Source organism: Quercus robur, chromosome 2 (assembly GCF_932294415.1).
Source record: "Quercus robur chromosome 2, dhQueRobu3.1, whole genome shotgun sequence".
In the NCBI taxonomy this organism is placed as follows: Eukaryota; Viridiplantae; Streptophyta; class Magnoliopsida; order Fagales; family Fagaceae; genus Quercus; species Quercus robur.
The window spans coordinates 82,440,436-82,462,160 of record NC_065535.1 but is presented as its reverse complement, the minus strand read 5'-3'; the positions used below and the strand labels follow the sequence as shown (position 1 = coordinate 82,462,160).

At 36.4% G+C, this 21,725-nt stretch overlaps 1 protein-coding gene and 1 long non-coding RNA gene across 4 annotated transcripts; both read right to left on the bottom strand.

Annotated features, from left to right (window-relative positions):
* Positions 1–1,865: 1,865 nt before the first annotated feature.
* LOC126715358 (uncharacterized) lies at positions 1,866–2,810 on the bottom strand. Its single transcript, XR_007651850.1, has 2 exons — positions 2,111–2,810; positions 1,866–1,903 (listed from the first exon to the last, which is right to left on the bottom strand). It is a non-coding gene; the product is annotated as an uncharacterized LOC126715358 (long non-coding RNA).
* Positions 2,811–8,660: 5,850 nt separating this feature from the next.
* LOC126715356 (uncharacterized) lies at positions 8,661–14,187 on the bottom strand. 3 transcript variants are annotated; one of them, XM_050415931.1, is made up of 9 exons: positions 13,978–14,187; positions 13,624–13,847; positions 13,395–13,523; positions 12,641–12,756; positions 12,008–12,089; positions 11,656–11,715; positions 11,467–11,574; positions 9,674–9,719; positions 8,661–9,130 (listed from the first exon to the last, which is right to left on the bottom strand). In XM_050415931.1, exons 2-9 carry the CDS (start codon positions 13,693–13,695, stop codon positions 8,925–8,927), a joined length of 819 nt encoding a protein of 272 aa, XP_050271888.1. In that variant the 5' UTR covers positions 13,696–13,847; positions 13,978–14,187; the 3' UTR covers positions 8,661–8,924. The 3 variants fall into 3 exon arrangements, with proteins under 3 accessions (XP_050271888.1, XP_050271886.1, XP_050271887.1); XM_050415929.1 differs by having other exon boundaries at positions 13,624–13,745; XM_050415930.1 differs by having other exon boundaries at positions 13,624–13,707.
* Between the last annotated feature and the right edge of the window lie 7,538 nt (positions 14,188–21,725).

Here is a 21,725-nt window from a genome sequence, read left to right as displayed (position 1 = left end):
AGAATCATCTGTCTTCAGAAGGCCATCAATATAAGCTTTTGAGTCTCATTCCACCATTAAATTCTTTACATGTAATTCCTTTGCTAGCTGGACTTTCCAATTAAAACTTGAATGCATGGACAACTACAACTATAGGTGAACAAGGAGTCATTTTGGCTCCCATAAAAAAATAAATAAATAAAAACAACAGAGTGATTTTTGACCTCAACTTCAATAACTCTTTCCATTACAATGCCTCTTTTTTTTTTTTTTTTTTTCAATGTTTAGTTGTTGATTGTCTACATATGAAAGATGTTAATTTCCAACTGGGTTGGTAGTCTAGTGGTAAAGAACTTGAGCGAGTACAACTTTGGATGTGAGTTCAAGTCCCCCCTAATGCACTAGCAATTCAGTAGTGCTCCTTGTACCCCTATGTTGCCCCTAACTAGGGTTGTAATCGGTTAGTTTCGGTCGGTGTGAAGGCCATATTTTACCCCGAACCGATACCCTTGATTTTGCCAACTTCAAAACCGATACCGACCGAGACAAAAAGAAAACCGCAAGACACCGAACCGGGAAAACAATGGTCGGTTTATTCGGTTTCCTTACCTCATCTATTTTCTAAGAAAGTAAGCGAAGAAAGTAAACAAAGAAAGATAAAATTAAATAATTAAAAAAAAACATATAAAAGAAACAAACAACAAACCCAATAAAACAAGATCAAAGAAACAAATAACAAACCCGAAATATAAACCCAAACAAATTAAATCTAAGCCAAGAGAGTGGTAGCACTGGAGAGTCTTCTAATCTCCAATGGCCTATCATCTAAGAGAAAAAGATGGTGGCTAAAAAACTAGGTAAGGGATGAGAGAGAGAAAGAGAGAGGGGGGATAGAGTGACTGAGAAGAGGAAAGTATTTGCAAAGAAGAGAGAGGAAAAACGATTGTAGGGATGGGCGGCTAAATGAGAAAGAGATGCTAGGGTTTAGATGTCTAGATTTAAATAAAACCCAAAACGATGTAGTTTATCACGCGTGTTAACCACTAAGGCAACATACATATATTAAACATATTTTACATATAATAATATATATATCAGTCAGTTTCAGTTGGTTTGGTATTATTTTCACTAAAACCGAGACCGAACCGATCAATTTTGGTTTTTTTTAAAAATTTAAACTGAAACCAAAAAAAAAAATTAAAAAAAAAAAAAACTCAGTTAGGGCGATTTCAATCGGTCCATTCAGTTTGTCAGTTTTCTTTATAGCCCTACCCCTAACTATTTTTCTTCTACCAAAAAAAAGAAGATGATAGGTTTTATTATTTTTTTTATAGGAAAGAAGATGATAGTTGAGACTAAATAGTGACCAAATATAGTTCCACAAAAAATTAGGCTTACCATGAAACTTTTTTTTTTTTTTTTGCACTACTAAAAATATTATCTTTTTATTAATAAATGTTTAAAACCTAAGCGTAAGTCAGGCTAATAGAGAAAGAAATAAGGCAACACTTTTTTTTTTTATTGAATTAAGGCAACACATATGTTAGCTCAGCAAGCAGCTCAGTAGTGCTCCTTGTACCCTTGTATTGCATGCATAGCAAGAGTCTAGGCCGGGAACAATTAGGATGCTACTATGGTGACTTCTAAGTGCCCGTTTGGTTCAGCTTTTGAAGTCCAAAAGGCGCTTTTTCAAAAAAGCTCAGACCAGTTTTGCGTTTGGTAAGCTCAAAACGCAACTTTTATACAAAAGTTGCGTTTTGAACTTTCAGAAAAAACTGAAGGAAAACGCGGAATGGCTTATGGACCCTCAGGGGTCCATAAATGAAAACGCGCAGAGCGCGTTTTGTATTATTACCGTTGCAATAGTGAAAATACTAAAATACCCATCACCAATAAACTTTGCCCTTTTCTCTTCTCCGCTCCTCTGTTACAGACCAACACCGGTCAAGAAAGTATCAACCAAATACAAACAAAGCACCACCCAACAATCACCGATCTACCACCACAACCCATTTCAACATTTGATAATCCAAACACAAAATCAACAAAATCAAACCAATTTTACACAATTTTACAAAGAAACCCAATAATGAAATCATAACCAAAAAAAAAAAAAAAAAACCGAGCTGACCCATTTCCGCCGCATGTCGTTGGCAGTGAGGAAGAGATCAAGCAACGGTGGAGAGGAAGACAGGCAGCGGTGAAGGCAGAGATCAAGCACCGATCTGACCCATTCCTCCCTTTTGGATTTCCCATCTATCTTCGTTTGATGAGAATCATGCAGACGAAGAGCTAAGAAAAAAAAAAAAAAAAAAAAAAAAAAAAAAAAAAAAAAAAAAAAAAAAAGAGAGGAAGAATCATGCAGACGAAGAGCTAAGAAAAAAAAAAGAGAGGAAGGAAGAATCATGCAGACGAAGAGCTAAGAAAAAAAAAAAAAAAAAAAAAAGAGAGGAAGGAAGAATCATGCAGACGAAGAGCTAAGAAAAAAAAAAAAAAAAAAAAAAAAAAAAAAAAAAAGAGGAAGGAAGAATCATGCAGACGAAGAGCTAAGAAAAAAAAAAAAAAAAAAAAAAAAAAAAAGAAAAAGAGGAAGAAGGAGAGCTCTCTGGGACGTTCTGGAAACTTGGAGAAGTGAAATGGAAAAAGAAAGGAAAGAAGGAAATAAAGGAAAAGAGTGGCCAGTGGGTACGTGTGTGGACTGGAAAAAAAGAGGGAAAAAAAAAAAAAAAAAAAAAGAAGAAAATGCGGTAAGTGAGTGGAGGAGAAAAAAAATGAAAAAGAAGGAAATATTATCACAATATTTTCACAATAAATATTAAGTAGTAGGTTATTATTAGCTAACACTTGTCGGAAAAAAATAATTTTTTTAGAAAGAGAAAAAAATAATTTTAATAGTACGTTCAAATTAATATTAGTATCAATTTTTATCACAATATTTTTACAATACTTTCACAATAAATCTTAAGTGGTAGATTATTATTAGCTAATATTGGTAAGAAAAAAATAATTTTTTTAGAAAAAGAAAAATTGATTTAAGTATGATGAAGTAATTGATTTAAGTATGAAACAAACTCACATAAAAAAAAAAAAAAGTATGAAATAAATTCCCTTATATATACATTGTCCTTTTTGGTCATTTATCCCTCAAAAAGCCACTTTTATAAGTGCTAGCCAAACACTCAGCTTTTTCATTATGCACTTTTTAACAGTTTTTACCAAACACTCAGCTTTTTGAAACTCCACTTTTTCATTATACACTTTTACAAAACTCCACTTTTTCATTATGCACTTTTTCAAAAAGCTGAACCAAACTCACCCTAAGTATGGAAGCCACATTGATCATCCCCTAATTATTTTCCTTCTACCAAAAAAGAAGAAGAAGATGATAGTTAAGACTAAATAGTGATCAAATACAGTCCCACAAACAAATAGGCTTATTATGATTTTTCTTTTCTTTTTTTGCACTACTAAAAATAGTAGATTTTTATTAATATATGTTCAAAACCTGGGTTGCAAGTCACGCTAATATAGAAAGAAATGAGGCAAAAAAAAAAAAAAGGCTGAAGTAAGGCAACACATATGTTAGCTCAGCAAGCAACTCAGTAGTTTGTACCCTCGTATTGAATACACAACAGGGATTTAGGCTAGGAGCAATTAAAGTGCTACTATGGTGACGTCCAAGTATGGAAGCCACATTGATTACTCCCTGATTAATTTTCATCTACCAAGAAAAGAAAATTATAGTTTTTTTTCTTTTGAAAGGAAAGAAGATGGTATTTGAGACTAAATAGTGATCAAATATGGTTCCACTAACACATAGGCTTACTGTGGAAGTAATATTTTTACACTACTAAAAATAGTAGATTTTTGGATAAAATGGGCTTCTGCCCTTTTCAGGGAAATTAATTAGCTTTTTGCCCTTCTTCCCAAACTAAATAGGGAAATGTCCCTCTTTTGAAACTCGACTTTTTCAAAATCGAGTTAAACCCTATAGTGACGTTTTTAAGGACCTATAGTGACGTTTTTAAGGACCTATAGTGGCGTTTTGTAACTTGATATCCATGAAATCGAGTTATAGGCAATTTTATTGCCTATAACTCGATTTCATGGATATCAAGTTACAAAACGCCACTATAGGTCCTTAAAAACGTCACTATAGGTCCTTGAAAATGTCACTATAGGGCTCCAGAAATTTTTTTTTTTAACTTGATTTTGAGAAAGTCGAGTTTCAAAATAGGGGCATTTCCCTATTTAGTTTTGGAAAAAGGGCAAAAGGCTAATTAATTTTCCTAAAAAGGGCAGAAGCCCATTTTGTCCGTAGATTTTTATTAATAAATGTTCAAAACCTGGGCCGTAAGCCACAAAAATATAGAAGGGAATAGAGCAACACACACATATGTATATTGGCTGAGTTAAGGCAAAACATATGTTAGCTCAGCAAGCAAAAATCTTAGATTCGCTTAGCTATTGGATTGAGGATTCTCCTTCAATTTTTAATCAACAATTGTCTTTGGATGTAGTCTCATTTTCACAATAATGAAAGTTTTGATTTTTCTCTTATAAAAAAAAGTAGATTTGCTTTTGCTGAATAAATACTTTATTGATTGAGCAAGAAAATAGAATATTAAGGGCTTGTTTGGATTGAGGGAGAAAGGAGAGGGAGTGGAGCAGAATAGAGTAGAATTGGCTAAAAATATGTTAGTTTTGGGTCAATTCTACTCTACTCTTCCTCCCTTTCTCTCAATCCAAACGGACAATAAGAGAATCTAAGCTAAGGGCCATCTCTTTCCGGGGCTGTACTACTCAACTAGCCCAATTCAAGACAAAAAAAGCTATCCAATGAGCAAACACATTGCAGATTTGGCCACATTAAGAATATCCTCAATAACAACTATAATACTCCCCTAAAGGGAGAAATCAGGATTTCTTTTAGAGGTTCAACCACGTTCCACGGGTCTCCTTCGATGATTATATTATTAAAACCTTTGGCTGCTGCTCTACATATAGCACACCAAGCTTTCTCTTCTTGAGTTTTCTTGGCTCAGTCCACACCTCAATAACCACCCCCCCCCCCCCCCCCCCCAATTATGCTCTCTGCACACCAACATTATAAACTGTATATAAATAAACCATCCATTATAATTAAGTGAGACTTTTAAGAAGAATTCCTAAGGACTCTTCGGGGACAAAGAAGGGATCGAGTTACAAAATTTCCATTTATCCAATGAAAAACAGCATTAAACATTCATAATAAAAAATCGTATAGACGAACAAGAGACAATCTTTCTGTAGTGAAAAGAGAAAACTGAAAATTAATTAGCATGGTCACGTTAATATTAAGCACTGCTCTGCAGTTTCCTAATTGATGCTAGCACATCCTTTTAAGAAATGAAAGTATTGCTTAAAGGGATGTCTTCTAGTGTATATCAATGTTGATCATCAATACCCTTGGGTATGTATTGTCACGTGAGAAAACTATTTAGGACAGAGGGATTAGGAAGCGGAAGCAGCCTCGAAAAACACGGAAAATTATTAGGTATTCTCGGAGTACCATAAATGCATACTCTCTCATCCCACAAGAATTGTGGGTTCCATCATGAATTTAATTAGTGGGACCCACCATTCATGTGAGAGAAGGGATTACGCATTTATGGTACTCCGAGAGTGCACAATAATTTTCCGAAAAACACAAGGTCTTTTGGTATGAAATTTTGAGCAACAATTTTCAATTTTAAATAAAATTATACGTATTTTCATATACTTTTTCATTTATATATATATTTCTAAAAAATAAAAATAATGTTACTAAAACAACATTATCAAATAACCCACAAATTATGACAGAAAAATGACCCACGAGCCACCGACACCAGAGGGTTTGACAGCCTTATTATAGCCAAATTATAGTGGGAGTACTGGGAAGGTCAGCAATACTATTACCATCAGATTCAGAGGTAATTCTGATGTAAACTCTCGTCCAAATTCTTATTCTTTGGATCTCATCTCACGCGTTTTTGTCCTCATATGATATGGATGAAAGAGGTAGCACATATTATAATGGTACTCGTACCAATACCACCTCTCTCTCCTCCATAGGTACGTACACACTGCACTACACTACACTCTGCTCATTTGAGATTGAGAGGTACAACATTGCATGCCCCTAGCCACAAAGGGTGGGTTCCACCCATGTTTAACTTTTGGGCAGCTTTAATTTCACTCCAAATTTCTGTACATCATCACTACATGATGCAGGTGCAGGGGCAGGTGCAGGTGCAGGTCTTGTTCATTGATTCGGATCAGTCCCATTGATACCAGTAGCTGGGATATCGTATCAGCGAAAACAGAAGCTTTTTGTCTCACGTACAAGCTCTGAAGTCGGGTATATTTCAATGAGCTTTTATATTAACACTTGTGGTCACTCCAATTATGGTTTTTTGTCACACTCTATTAGAGGACTTGCAACGGAATTTTACATAACCAAAACTGTTATTCAAGTGGAGCTCAAAGCGAGTCATTGTTGTTACCCATTATTTACTCTATAAGCATAGATGCCCTTGGATGTCACGATGGTAATGAACTTAAGATGGCCTGATAATCCAAAAAATTGACAACTTTTCTTTAGCATGGGGTTGATGTAGAGGGTTATAGACAACTTCGTTGCATTTTCATGTATCACTCACGAATGTTACAAATTGATTATTCATTCTAATTCAACAAAATGACAAACCATTACCACTATTTTTTCTTTTTCTTTTTATAACTATATAATCAGTGAAAACTATAGCCTGTAGATTTCATTTTCACTCCCTCAGTTTAAAATGAGTGCCAAATCCAATTATAACATTCAGATAAGTAAATAAGTTGAGAGTGATACTACTCAAAGTCTAACCTGATTTTCCTAATTTACAAACTGTTAATGCTCTGGGAGAATATATATTTCTTGGAAGTACACACACACACACACACACACACATATATATATATATATTTGATCCTCTACTTCCCAAGAGCCACTCTCCTTGCCCTCACAGTAACTATTAAACAAGCATGAACTCTGTGGGCGCCAAGTATGCAACGTTGTGCCTGTGACACTTCAATTAAGGCACAAACAATACTATAAAGCAACCCCATGAAAAGGTAGATTGGCACACCATTAGATGCTTTGTTCACTGAAAATGACAAAAGGAATACATGTATCTTTATGGGATAAGATCCCCTGAATCCTCCGATGCCTTCCAATTTTTATTTAGATGTAAGCCATGTAGCATTTATTTGAATGTCATCTGTGATATGTCGCACATTTGGCTAAAGAAGGGAAGAATTGAAGAATTCTTTTGGGACTTCACCAGGTGTTCCTTTTGTGTTTCCAGATAAGATCATCATGATGCTTAGAGCTATTCCTTTTCCGTCTAGTCATTGGTGTGAAGATAAAGTGGTGTGGGGTTATTCACCCTCTAGGGATCTTGATCAAAAGACTGCCTACACCATCACCAAAGGTGATAATGATTCACCTGTCAGGTTCGAGGGAGATTGGGTTTGGAAGGTTGATTCCATGCCGAAAATCAAGTGTTTCTTATGGAAGTGCTGCCATCGAAGCATTCTAGTTAAGGAAGTGCTTTAGGAGGGGTATCACTTAAGATGCTCACTGCCGAGCCTGCAACAATGGAAGGGAATCTATTATTCATGTCTCGCGCGACTGTAACTTTGCCAAATCGGTTTGGGACAAATTTATGATAGCCTCGAATATGCCAGATTTCTTCAGGCTTGACCTTGATGCGTGGCTAAAGCAAAACTTGAACTCGAAAACTCATAGAATAGATATGATTCCTTGGAATGTTCTGTTTTCATTTGTGGTGTGGAATTTTGGATTCATAAGAACAATATTGCTTTCAAGGGAGTTAGGCCTAACCAGAATTTATGGTCTTCCATTACTCATGCTGCTATTGAATATATATTTTGTGTTGGTAAACCAGGCAAGGGGGTGACCAGGGAAGTTAGGAGGGTCCGTTGGATGAGGCCGAGCAATGAATGGGTGAAGTTAAAAACGGATGGCTCGTCCTTGGGCAACCCGCGTAGAGTTGGTGGAGGTGGTTTGATCCGTGATGCTAATGGAGGTTGGATAAAGGGCTTCACCCGTAATATTGGGGTCTCTTCTAGCGTGGAGGCTGAGCTATGGGCCCTTAGGGACAGCCTATCATTGTGTTTATCTCTAAACATCCCTGCTGTTGAGATTGAGATAGATGCAGAGGTTGTGTTTGAATGGATTACTAATGGTAATAGAACTAATCTTAACCTCTCCTCCCTTATTGTGGATTGCAAGACTGTTTTCAGTCGCATTCCTCAAGTCAAGCTGCTTCATTGCTTTTGTGAAGCCAACAAGTGCGCCGATGCGCTAGCTAGGAAAGGGCCTATCAGCCAACAAGACTGTGATTTTTGATAGTCCACCTATGGACATTTCAATGCTTTTGTATTATGATAGTATTGGCATGTATTATGAGAGGATTCGTCCTCAAATTTCTCTCCCCAGTTAGGGGTTCTTTATATTATTCCTGGTTTACCAAAAAAAAAAAAAAAAATTCTTTTGGAGATCCTTTCCCTCAAGTGGCGGGGATCCTTTCTTTTCTTCAGCTAACTCAAGTACCCTTACCCAACAATCCATACCCCCAATCACTTGGCAGTTGGCACAGTAAATCCAAATTTCACAAAGACGAATTTTTTGGCACATGGAGCAATTCCAAATCATATTTGAAGATATTTCAAGATCATACAACATGTTACATTATAGAAATATCTTGCTGACAAATAACCATTACAGACAAGAAGTATGGTGGAGTTTCAGCGGAACACTGACTTTCTTCATTGGTTGATCTTGAGCCCATACCTTTCGTTGGTACTCATGTCAGTTTAGTTGTGCCACAGAACTAATTATGTCTAGACATATGTTATTTAGTGAGTAGACGTTTCTCTTCCTCCTCAAGTCTATCCAACCATCTAAGGCCAAGATCACATCCAGCTTTTGCTGCAATTTGGAACTGTTGTCTGGCCATCTCTACTGGATTCATCATGGGGCTTTCTTTGTTCTTCCTTGTTTTGGCAGAGGAGCCCCTCTTAGCACTGAATTTCGTAAGAGAATCTGGGACTTGTACACCTAAGATACACCAGTTTGCCATTAAGCATAAAATTCAGAAAGGCAAAATTACCAATGGGTGTGAGCCACCACTGGGCTCAGCTGAAAGAGTTCACAGAGAGAGAGAGAGAGAGAGGGTGGGTGTGTGTGTGTGTGTGAAGGTATTTAACAGAAAATACTCTTAATTCTTTTCTAATCAACTAAAATTTATCATTTCTAATCTGAATATCCTTCAAGGAGGAACCTTATGGTGATTACTGCTTAGTCTTCCAATAACTCCCCCATCCCTCTCCCCCCGGTCTATGTGCATGCACGCATGTTAGACAATCAAGAGGTCCACATATATAAGGTGTCAACTACAATCCAATAAATGTCAATTACAAATGTGGTCATGTGTTTATCTTCACTCTACTATCTGGAAGTACAAAATAAACTATTGACAATAACATCAATCTGAAAAGACAACTGTAAAACAAAAGGAATCCATTTGAAGCCAATCTTCAGAAGTCTTATCAAAAGAACACAATTAACACAACATGAGAAGCATGGGTGGGATGAACTAACCTCTTAGAAGAAGGGATCCATATGCAATAGCTGCACCGGTATGTCCCTGCACATATGTTGTGAAGTACAAAACTAAGACTAGTTCAACATATAGGTTTGCTAGTCTAAAAAACAATTACAATTTCATGGTTTGAATTTATAGATTTTCCATTTTTTGCTGATAAGAACATGGAAGGAGATACACATCCACATGCACACATTTCTCCTTCAGGCACAAGGCAATACAACTGGCTCAATCAGGGAGGATTTTCTGACAATCATTCTGGATTAAGACACCACCCTGAGTATTATATCTGTATTCTTTCCATAACTCCCCTCAATTAAATTTCTGGGCAAAATGTGCAGTGCATTATACAGCAAAGCACCTGGTAACCACAATCTTTGCTAGAAAATATATATAATTTTCCAATAAAAAGCAATTCAGTTAAAAAAAATCTATGAACTTACCCCCATACCTATATCTCAATAAACAGTACAACTCTTGAAAAACCAGATGTTCTAAAGAAAAAGGCAAAGATTTCGTCTTTTAATCCCCCCCTCCCCCCCTCAATAGATGATATATCAAGATGTCTATTATATGTTTAATGTTTGGGACCCAAAGTTAAAGTCTCATGTTTGGGACCCAACGTTAAAAGTTTGAGACTTTGGATTTTAAGTGATGCTGACCCAAAGGATTGTTTGAGTGCTTCTTATTTTTTGTCTGTGTTTGTTTGTCTTAATTTTTTACTACATTAATTAGTTTTTTCAGTAAGAAGAATATTGGACATATAATGATTATAAATATGATTTTCAACTTTCTTGGTTAATACTATTTCCGTTATAAAATAGTTTTATTTCTATTTACTTTTTCCAATTTTTATTGCAATTATGAAACAAACATTTTCTTTCATTAATATTGTCAAAGCCAAGTTTCGCAACAAAATAAAAAGACGATTTTTCTAATGGATTATTTGATTTTGTACATTGAAAGAGAAATTGTAGTAACATGCAGTCTAGAATCAATCATAAATGATTGTTGCAATTTAAAAGAACATTGAATTATATTTTGATATATCACAAATAATTGAGTAGAAATGTATTAAAAATAATCACTTCATATCTTTTTTTTGTTTACCTTTTTTTAATTTTAATTTTCATATATTAATTTAGTTTTGAATTTTATATATTTCTTATTTTTGAATGACCAAAATTTTTTTCATGCCTTTTATTTAGAGGTTAGACCTTGGTGCAAAGGCAAGTGTCTTCCATCCAATGCGATATGTGGTAGGTTTTAGCCTAAGAATTGGTTTTAATTTTTATATATTAATTTAGTTTTGAATTTTACTATATATTTTTCTTTTTTGAATGATCAAAATTTTTTTTCATGCCTTTTATTTAGAGGTCAGACCTTGGTGCAATGGCAAGTGTCTTCCATCCAAAGCGATCTGTGGTAGGTTTGTGCATTGAGTACAATTTTTGCAACCCCCCCACCCAAAAAAAAAGCAACAATCCGTTCCTGCCTGAATGAAAGATCAGGTTTGTAGGAATTGATCATTATAACAGTTTTGACCAAGCAAATATGAAAGACTAATTTGTGAACCAATTTCTAGATTTGAATCTTATTCCAGCTTTACATCTTGTAAATACAAGGACACTCTTTAGATAAAGAGCAGGTTATCTTCTCTTTAACATTTCCACTACTTCCTTGCCTACCCTCATTAGATTTATAGTAAAAAAGATAGTGTTCACCCACATAAATGTTATCCATGATGATTAACTGAAATTGATCAATCTATGAGATTGGCTTCCGTTACCTTCTCTGATGCCCTATGGAAACACCATAATGCTGAGGCAACGTCTTTCTTCACACAGTCCCCAGTTAAATATACAGCACCAAGAAGGTAAAGAGCACCAGGATGCATCTATAACATAACAATGTCCATTAAGGTTTTGGAGACAATCCAAAAGAGTCATTAAAATGCTTCTGCCTTCTGAAAACATACCTGGTCAACAGCCTTTTCCAAATAATAGAAAGCTTGTTGATCTGATTGGACATAATCATTCTATCCAAAAGACAAGCCAAAGAACAATACAAAGCAGTAATTAAAGCTTTTCAAAACTTAAGAAAACTCAAAGCCAATTGATAAGGTTGACTATGTCAGTTCACTATAAAAGTTCAAAAGGATCTAGCCCAAATAGCATCTCCTCTCCATGTAAGAATAAGGTGGAAAGTATGATCATGGATTCAAGACCTATTGAGCGTGTATGTGTGCGTGTAATTTAAACCAAAGAGAAAAAAACCCATGACTTTGCTTAACATATAGTTTCTGCAGTGCAAAGTGCAGGCAGCCTAACCTCAACTCTCAGTCGACAGCCCAATTCATATTGTGCATCTGCATCACCCATATCTGCAGCTTCAACTAACAAAGCAGCCCCTCTATTATCATAAAAAGTAAGACAGTATCAATTTTATGCGCATTTAAATAATTAAAACCAGTAAAAAAAAGAATAATGACAGTGCTCTGCACCCATTCAAACTATTTAAATAAAAATTGATGCAACATTAGATATCCACAAAGAAAATCAAGAAAGGTAATCGAAAATAAAACTTTTTTTTGTTAAGTATAATAAAAAATAAAACTTTTGAACTGATCTTTTATCCCCACTTGATTTCAAAATATTGTACACAATATAAAGGCTGCTAATAGAGGTTTAATTAAACAATTTGGTCTGCCCAAAAAAAATTCCAGTTTCTAAGCCCTTTGACATGTTTGTTTGAGGAGCTAACAACAGCCATGTAGTTCACTGAAATGAAACTAGCCCTTATCTAATTAGGAAAACAACAAAGCATCATAATTTTTTGTTTCATTTTATGCTGAACTAGTCACCTTTGACATGTTACTGCAATAATGATATTTTGAAATAACACCACCTCAGGGCATAACCAAAAAAAAAAATTCACTTAGAAAACATTAACTGTTGACTTACACAGCTTTACATGCCCCTGGGACATGATATTTCAAATGCAATTTGGACAACCAAAATCTGGCATGGGTATTTGAGTTGTCGGTCTCTAGAGCCAACTCAAAGTTTTCCTTAGCTGCCTGATATTGAAATAGGAAAAAAAATTTTAAATAAACACAGAATTGTCAGATAGAATTGAAATTATCCCTATAAATTAAAGACAACAATTAAAAAAAAAAAAGGTCTACTGAAAATCAGAACTAAAGATGAAGGAAAAGGATAAACCGGCAATTCTGTATACCAATAAAAATAATAATAATACATAACTCAATTAACCAATATCAAAGCCAATAAGTTCATTAAGCAGCATATGGACCGAATTTAGAAGCCCTTACACATGTCAATGTTGCTTGGCTTTCAAAGAAATGAAGAATATTAAAATAACTTTGGCATGTTGCCAATGAAATCTATCATAATGGTAGCTCCTTTATAAGAATAAGGTGGAGGATGAAACTGTGGGTTCAAAATCCAAATCGTCATGTGCAACTTACCAACAAACAAATAAATTTGGGTAAGTCTAGTATTCTAATAACTCTCAATGCTAATTTATTTGAACAATATCAAACATATTATCCTCTCCTTCCATTTTATGGTGACTACATTGCGCGTAGTTTATCAAACTTTCTATTTCCTCTCCATTATATTCCCAATTACAGAACATATATAGATAGGAAAGCAAAATAAACACATATCTAGATATAATTCATGTAATCATTACCCTAAGGAGAGGAATGAGACGACGATCATTGAGCTCACAGTAATCGATGACTCTATCAACTTCCTTGAGAGCACTCCATCCTTTGGCTATGAACTCCATCGCCTTCTTGTTCCTACTGTGCAGCTCTCTCTGCATAAGAGAGGAAATAGAAGAAAAAAAAATTAAGATTGACCAAACTGTAAACAGGATTTATGAATGAGGTGATATTGGTAAAGCTGGAATGATGTACCTGTTGATTGAATTGGATGAGGGAAAATGTGGTAAGCTTCAAAGTAGGCTTCGTGAAAAGCGGTCTCAGCATCTTTTCCTCTCTCTGTGTTTATGTGTTGAACTTAGCAAAGAGGGCTTTGTCTATGGAAAAACAAACCAAAAATAAAAAAGACCAACTAGAACTAGAAGAGGCATTTTTGCAAACAGTTGGAGGGAACTACAACAGTTGCAGCATTTCCACAGCTACAGAAGTATTTTAAAGATTGTATTAAAGAGGTTACCAATAATGAACGTTATCAGTACAATTGATTAACCATCGCTAGAAAAATAAAAGGTTTGAATTTAATAAAAAGATTGAAAAAATTGAGAGTACCAAAATCCAAAGGTTTCTTCAAAGCTTGGACCGCCTCTGAAGGTGAGACTGAGAGCAGAGCTTCATCTACTAGACGGTGGTTCTTACCAACCTGAGTTATTGGTGGTTGTGTGGCTACCGGAGAGAGAGTAACCGGCTGAAGAAGAGGAATTAAGGGGCAAAAGAATTAAAGGGTTGTAAAAAATTAAAAATTAAAATGTTAGGGATAATTAATTATTTGAATTTAATCCCTGTTAAACACCCCTAACCTGGGTCAATTTAGTTCCAATAATAAGCTGACGTGGCCAACGGCTTAATAAAATATTATTTCCCTGCCACGTCATATTACATTTTAAAAAAAATTCTTCGCCCATTTCAACCCAAAAAAAACAAAACAAAACAAACTAAACAAAAAAGTGAAAAAAAATATCAGTACGTTTGGGCTGAGCTTATCGAAAAAACAGTACGTTTGGGCTGAGATTACTAAATACCACAGAGATTTGGGCTCAGATTTTTTGCATAAAAGCATAAATAGCAAGAATTTTTGTTTGGGACAAGTTGTGACATTAATATATTTATGAAGACAATTTTCACATGCATATATATATATATACACACATTTTTTTATTATATATACACACATATATGTTGGACTTATTTCAACAATTTACTGATGTGATAAAGTAAAAGGAACAAAACACGTATCTAAAATTAAACAATAACACAAAATAGATATAATAGGCAAAAGTAATAAACAAATACTGAATATAAATAATAAGAAATCTGCAAATAATTGAAGACTCACAGACCAGATGCTTGAAAGGATGAACAATTGAGATCAAGTCTTGTGTTTTACACAATCTCCTTAAAGCAGATTTCGCCCCTCACACATTCACTGTGGTGCTTTGAGACTCTTAGACGTCTGCCTCCCAAGATAAAATGATCAAACAGCATGAAGATGAAGCACGAAGAGTCGTGCTTTACGAACTACTCAATGCCTCTTTCTCTCTCTTTGACACAAAAAATTAATGAACCAAAAATTTCTCGCTGGGAGAGTTTTCTCTGAAAAGTTCTTTTTCATGAATGAATGACAATGAAACTATACGTAACTTAAACCTGAAACACTATTTCAGAGATAACTATTGTGCACAGACACTGACTCAATAATAAAATAATAAAATTTTATTATTAATTGGATAAGTGGACTTAATCCACACACATGCCTAAAGCCCCAACCCAATATCCAGCCCAAAACTTATATTTTCTATTATTTCCAATGTGGGACTCAAGGATTTTCACCACTTATAATAACATCTTCAAGTGAATATATAACACATCAACTTTTTTATTCGATAAGTTATATATATACACACACCCAATAAAAAAAAAAAAAAAAAAAAAAAACTTAGTATTTTCATTCAAAAATATGTTTGATGGAAATCTTTTATAAAATAAAATTCATTTTTTCTATTTTCATAGTGAAATTCTTAAAAAGTTTCATTTTAAATACAAATTATCAAATTTTATACTAAAGTAAGTAAAAAACCTTTCAATTGAACTAATGAAATTTTCAAAAACATGGATGATCCAAAACATGATGATCCAAAACTTGAATGAATAAGTTAGGCTTCAAACATATTTGAACATATCTTACTCTAACCTATTATGTGGCAACTAAAGACACATTTATGTGCAGTTTTAGTGATAAGATTTTTTTAATAAGTCAATGACTTGTTAATCGCCACATAACATGTTAAAAAAGATAGATTTAAACATTTTTTGATGTCAAATTTTATCAAATATTTAACAGATATAAGAGCACATTTTACAATAAAAAATAAAATTGTGAAAAATAAAAATATATCTCTATATCTATTAGACCAATTATTTTTTTTAAGAGCATCATTGGACTAATTCAAATATTTGGGGGGCAAATTCTTATTTTTATAGTCTAATTTTGAAAACATTAAAATAATTATATATATTTTTAAAAAATTCAAAATTTTGGGAGGCCAAAATATATAATTGACCCTAAATATTATTTTAGAAACAATGTATTATTAATATGTTGTGCATAGCATATGACAACATATTCTTCATATACTTTTTCTCTAAGAAGAGGACATTTTTCTTCACTTAACTAATGGTGACAGTTGGGATCAAGTTAACTCAATTGATAAAATCTATTATCGCCAAATAAGATATTTAGAGTTCGATCCCCACCTAAAAAAAAAAAAAAAACAACAACAACAATTGGTGTAGATGTCATTTTTCATCACTTCAATGATATTTTACCATTAAGCCTTCTCAAATTAATATTCCAAATCTTACTCTTTTTATCCATTATTTAGTCAATTGATTCTCCAAAACTCATAGTCATTCAAAATCCAAAGTTTCTCTTGGTGAGGCTGCTAAGCAGCTTCCTAAAATGAGGTTGTTGTGTTGGAACTATCAAGGGTTTGAGAATCCTACACAACTAGTGCTCTTCTCTCTTTATGGAAAGAAAAAGCTCCTAACATCTTGTTTTTTTGTTGAAACAAAACTTTGTATGCATGAGATTCATAAAAGGTCAATATAAATCTCTCTTATGCTGCAACTAGGGGTGTCCAATCCAACCCGAAATCCGACCAACCCGACCAACCTGCCCGAACCCGAACCGGCAACCGTCCGAATCGACCACTCCGACGGTCGGTGACGGATTTCTGACCCCAAGACCCGACGCCGGCGGGTCGAGTGGCGGGTTTTCTTCTCCAAAACCCGAGCCACCCGACCCGACCGACGTTATATACAAATCTGGAAATATCCGGCGACATTCAAGCGAGATTTGGTGAGATCCGGCGACATTTGAGGAGATTCAAGCAAGATCTCGACCATATTTGGTGAGATCCGGCGAGATTCGAGGAGATCCAGGTTGATTTCGGCGATTTTTGGTGCAGATCTACTGGATTTTTGCAGATTCCGACGAATTTTTTGAAGATTCTGGCGACGTTTGCAGGATCCAGCGACTCTCAACACCGACCGAACCGATCCGAACGCCACCCGAACTGAAAACCGACTCGACCGAGTGACGCCGGTGGTCGGTTTCGAGTCCCTCCGCCTTCCACCCGACGCCGGCGGGTCGGGTCCGGGTTGGGTCCAAAACCGACCTGACCTAACCCGTGGACAACCCTAGCTGCAACGTAAGCTGATCCAAAGTGCAGCAAGCTTTCTTGTTTTGAACTTGGTTTTGCTAGTGCCAAATTCCCCATGTGACCATCACAAAGAGCTCCCTGTTTCCGGGGTTTCCACACCTGAAGTTTGTTGAGAATTCCACTTAGTATTTGTCCATACCAAGTCGAGCTCGCTGCATGTCCACAACGCATGAAGCGCTGTTTCCTTTGCATTTCTGCACCGTTCGCATCGATCATTTTCCGTAATATGTCTCCGCTTCAGGTTGGCTTTAGTGGGAATGGCCTCTCGACAAGCACGCCACAAGAAGTTCTTCACTTTGTTAGGAACTCGCAAACCCCAAATACTTTGCCAAAACTCCTTCTCTCCGTTTTGTACTGCCTTCATCCCTTCCACTTCTTCCTCCATCTTCAGAAATCGGCAGCCCGATTTACATGAATAAGTTTCGCTTTGTGTCCACGGCCAGAACAGCTTGTCATTCACTGGGTGTCTCAACAAAGGGATTCTCTTCACAAGTTCAACTTCCTCTGGAACAAAAAGCCCATCTATCAATTGCTCATTCCATGTTCGGCTATCCTCATTTATCAACACATTCACTGTGGTCTCCTCCAAGCCCTCTAGCATTGGAGATTGGACACGGGTAGGATGTTTGCGTGGCAACCATGTGTGTTGCCAAATCTGGACATCCTTCCCATTGCCAATTCTCCAACAAGCTCCACGTTTGATCACATCTCGACCATGTAAAATGCTCTTCCAAGCATATGAACCAGGGCTAGACTCCATTGCTTCCATTATTGTACAATTTGGAAAGAACCGGGGTTTGAAGATCTTGTAGAATAGAGAGCCTTGATCTTGCAATAAGCGTCATGCTTGTTTAGCCAAGAGAGAGTCATTGTGTAAAGCTAGGTCATGGAAACCCATACCACCCTCATATTTGGATTTCGTCATTTCACTCCATTTTAACCAATGAATTTTTCTTTTTTCTCCCCTTTGTCCCCACCAAAATTTTCTTATCATCACCTCAATTTCATTGCACAAACCCATTGCATAGGTTGGGATGGCTTGGATGACTGCTTTAATAAGAACCTTTCTTCCGGCTTGGGAAAGGAGTTTTCCTTCCCATCCTTGCAATTTTCTCCATACTCTCTCTTTGATATAGTTGAAACTCGCTTTTTTTCCTTTCTCGGTCAAGGAAGGCAGCCCCAAGTATTTTTCATAGTGTCGAACTTCACAAACTCCAAGAATCCCTTAATGATTTGCTTGTTGGCTTCAGTAACTGACTTGCTGAAGAATAAGGCCGCTTTGTCTTTGTTAATTTTCTGGCCTGAGACATCTTCATACATTGATAGCAAGTCCATCACTTTACTACATTTTGTGAAATTGGCCCTACAAAACAGAAGGCTATCATCTGCAAAAAACAAATGGGTTAGTTTAGGCCCTTGTTTGCACAGCCTAAATCCAGTGATATCTCCATTGTTGGCTGCCCTTTTTATGAGGCCATGTAGGCCCTCAGTACACAAGAGGAACAGGAATGGGGAAAGGGGGTCACCTTGTCTAAGACCCTTGAGGGATGAATCAACCCTTTCAGTTCGCCATTCACAAGTATGGAATAGGTTACAGTTTTGACACACACCATGATAAGACCTATCCATTGTTCATAAAACCCCATTTTTCTCATCACCTTTTCCAAAAACACCCATTCAACCCTATCGTATGCTTTACTCATATCAAGCTTCAAAGCCATAAACCCATTTGAACCAGAATTATAATGTTTCATGGTATGCAAAGTTTCAAAGGCAATGAGAATATTATCAGAAATGAGGCGTCCTTTAGCAAAAGCTGATTGGTGTTCAGTAATGATATTATTGAGGAATTTTTTAAGCCTATTAGCAAGGACTTTAGAAAATATTTTATAAAGAACATTGCATAGACTAATGGGACAATAATCTGACACACAACTAGGATTTTTTTTTTTTTTTTTTTTTTGGGATAAGAGTGATAAAGGTATGATTTACTGGGGGTGGGAGAGTACCTGAGTTTAGCCATGATAACACTGAATGAGTCACATCCCCTTCAATCAAAGGCCAGAAATGTTGGAAGAACAAAGGGGGCATTCCATCCGGACCAGGAGCCTTCATAGGAGCCATCTATTTCAAAGCTTGTACTACTTCCCATTCCTCAAACTTGCATATTAATTCTTGATTCATATCATCCGAGACAAGTTGTGGAATTTGATCCAGGACCTCTTAGTGTAGTGGCGGATTAGAGGTTGTGAAAAGTTCTTGATAGAAGTTGATGAGGACCCCTCCTATCTCATTCGGCTCTACCTTCCAACTCCCATGTGAATCGTTAATTCCCAAGATAACATTTTTCCTAAATCGATGAGAGGCTCGGGTATGGAAAAATTTTGTATTACCATCTCCATTTTTCAGCCAAAGAATACGGGAGCGTTGATTCCACATCCTAGCTTCTCGGTCCATCAATATATTAATCTCCTCTTTCAAAGCTTTAATCCGCAAATTGCTACCTGTTCTTACAGCCACGGCTTTTTCTTCAATAAGCAATTCTCGCTTCTTCTTTAATTCCCTCCGGACATTGCCAAACACATTATAATTCCACCAAGATAAGTCTTTACCGCACTTGTCAATTTTTCCAATGATTTCACTATCTGAATCCCTTGCTATACACGACCTCCAAGCAGCTTCAACAACCTCACCACACCTACTATCTGAAAGCCACATTTCCTCGAATCTAAATGGCTTTTTATATGATGGAATTTCAATACCTGTAGGATTGATGAACAAAAGGCAATGATCTGAGGAAAGGCAAGGTAGATGGAATACCCGAGTGCCAGGAAACTTCATGAACCATTGGTTGGTAGCTAGTCCACGATCAAGTCTCTCCCATATTGAATGTCCTTCTGTATAATGTTTACTCCATGTGAAATTCGGTCCAATGTACCCCAAATCCATAAAACCACATTCGTCAATAACATTCCTAAATGCTTGCATCTGACCATGGGCACGAATAGCTCCACCCACCTTTTCCTCCTGTCTGGTGATTTCATTGAAATCCCCCACACACAGCCAAGGGTTGTGTGGTTTATCATTGAGGGTTTGAAGTTTTGACCATGCTTCAAGTCGTCTTGTTGTCACCGGTTCCCCATAGAAGCCTGTGAATCGCCATTCCTGTGATGTATTTTTCTCGACAAGTACATCAATACAATATTTCAATGAATCCTCCCCTGTGATTCTGATCTCTTCCTTCCACAAAAAAACCAAACCACCACCTCTATTTCCACTCTCAACTGACCACTTATTTCTGAAATCAAAATTATGTAACACTTGATCTAGCCTTGCATCATCTGCCCATGTCTCGGCTAAAAACACGACAGTAGAATCTTTTGCCCGAATGTAATCCCCAAGCTCTCTCACTGTACATGGGTTCCCAAGCCCACGACAATTCCACACTAAGAGAATCATTGTGATTGGCGGGGCTGATCATCAGCCTCCGCCTTTGTAGAAGAGTTAATCTTAAAGGAAACCATGCGTTTTTTACTTGGTAAACCATTGAGATTGGATAGTTGCTCATGAGATCTTTTTGTTTGTAACACTGAAACTTCCTTGCCGTTAATATTGTTTTTGTTTTTCAGTACAACTTGATTAGGTACACATTTCCAGGTCCCTTGTTGCTGCGTGGGTTTTTTTCTTGTTTCCCAGTTACATGTGATTGGGCTATAGCCTGAATTTCAGACCCTTGTGCATGGCAAACCCTAGTCGCCTCTAATTCCTCATTAATTGCATGGCTTAAATTATGTATCCTTGTATCCTCATTATTAGGAGCTGACCGGGCATTTAATTTGGAAAAATCCTCACCAATCTCGACAAGTGTGGATAGGAAAGGATCTTGTTGCACTAAATCCGACTCATTATTATGCACTGAATCCAGGCTGCAAAAGGAGGAAAATTCATTCCTTGCCTCATTAATTGGAGAGTTATTCTTCAATTTAAACTCCTCATTACCCAATGGCTCTGCCTGAACGTGTAGTTGTTCAGCAACGGGTGGGGAATAAATGTGTCTCTTTGTAACCGTTCCCCTTAAATGAGACATTGAATTCTTGGTCTGAGTTAGTTCCACGTCAGCCAAACTTTCCTGTGGTAGCTGAACCACCGTGGACTGAGCTTGAGGTTTCCTTGGATTGGTTGGATTCCGAGGAGTGGAGGAAACTCCATTTGTTTTCTTGAACAAACCTGGAACAGTAACCAGGTTTTTCCTAGTCCGGCTTGTAAGTGCAGCTCATAACCAAGAGCCGAACTGCTGGTCTTCAGCTTTAAGTGACCTTTCACTCTCCAACCAGGTCTCATAATCTCTATCGTCATGGTTGAGATATCTGCACTAGTAACAAATATTTGGTAGGCACTTATACTTGAAAGATACCCAAATTTCCTTGCCTTGCCCCAATGACACCATTCTTCCTCGGCTCAAAGGAATAGTAATATCCACTCTAACCCAAACCCTCATAAAACTTCCACCCTCCCCTTCAGCTTCAGGCTTCTTGATGACCGTACCAACCTAGCTACAAATCCCCACGGCCACCTTTT

Bases quoted from the DNA above. Each gene is read 5' to 3' on its own strand.
- LOC126715356 (XM_050415931.1), bottom strand. From the start codon at position 13,695: ATGCTGAGACCGCTTTTCACGAAGCCTACTTTGAAGCTTACCACATTT. The intron at 13,524-13,623 runs GTACATCATTCC...TCTCTTATGCAG, and splicing joins TCATCCAATTCAATCAACAG to AGAGAGCTGCACAGTAGGAA. The intron at 9,720-11,466 runs GTAACGGAAGCC...ACATATGTGCAG, and splicing joins TCCATAGGGCATCAGAGAAG to GGACATACCGGTGCAGCTAT.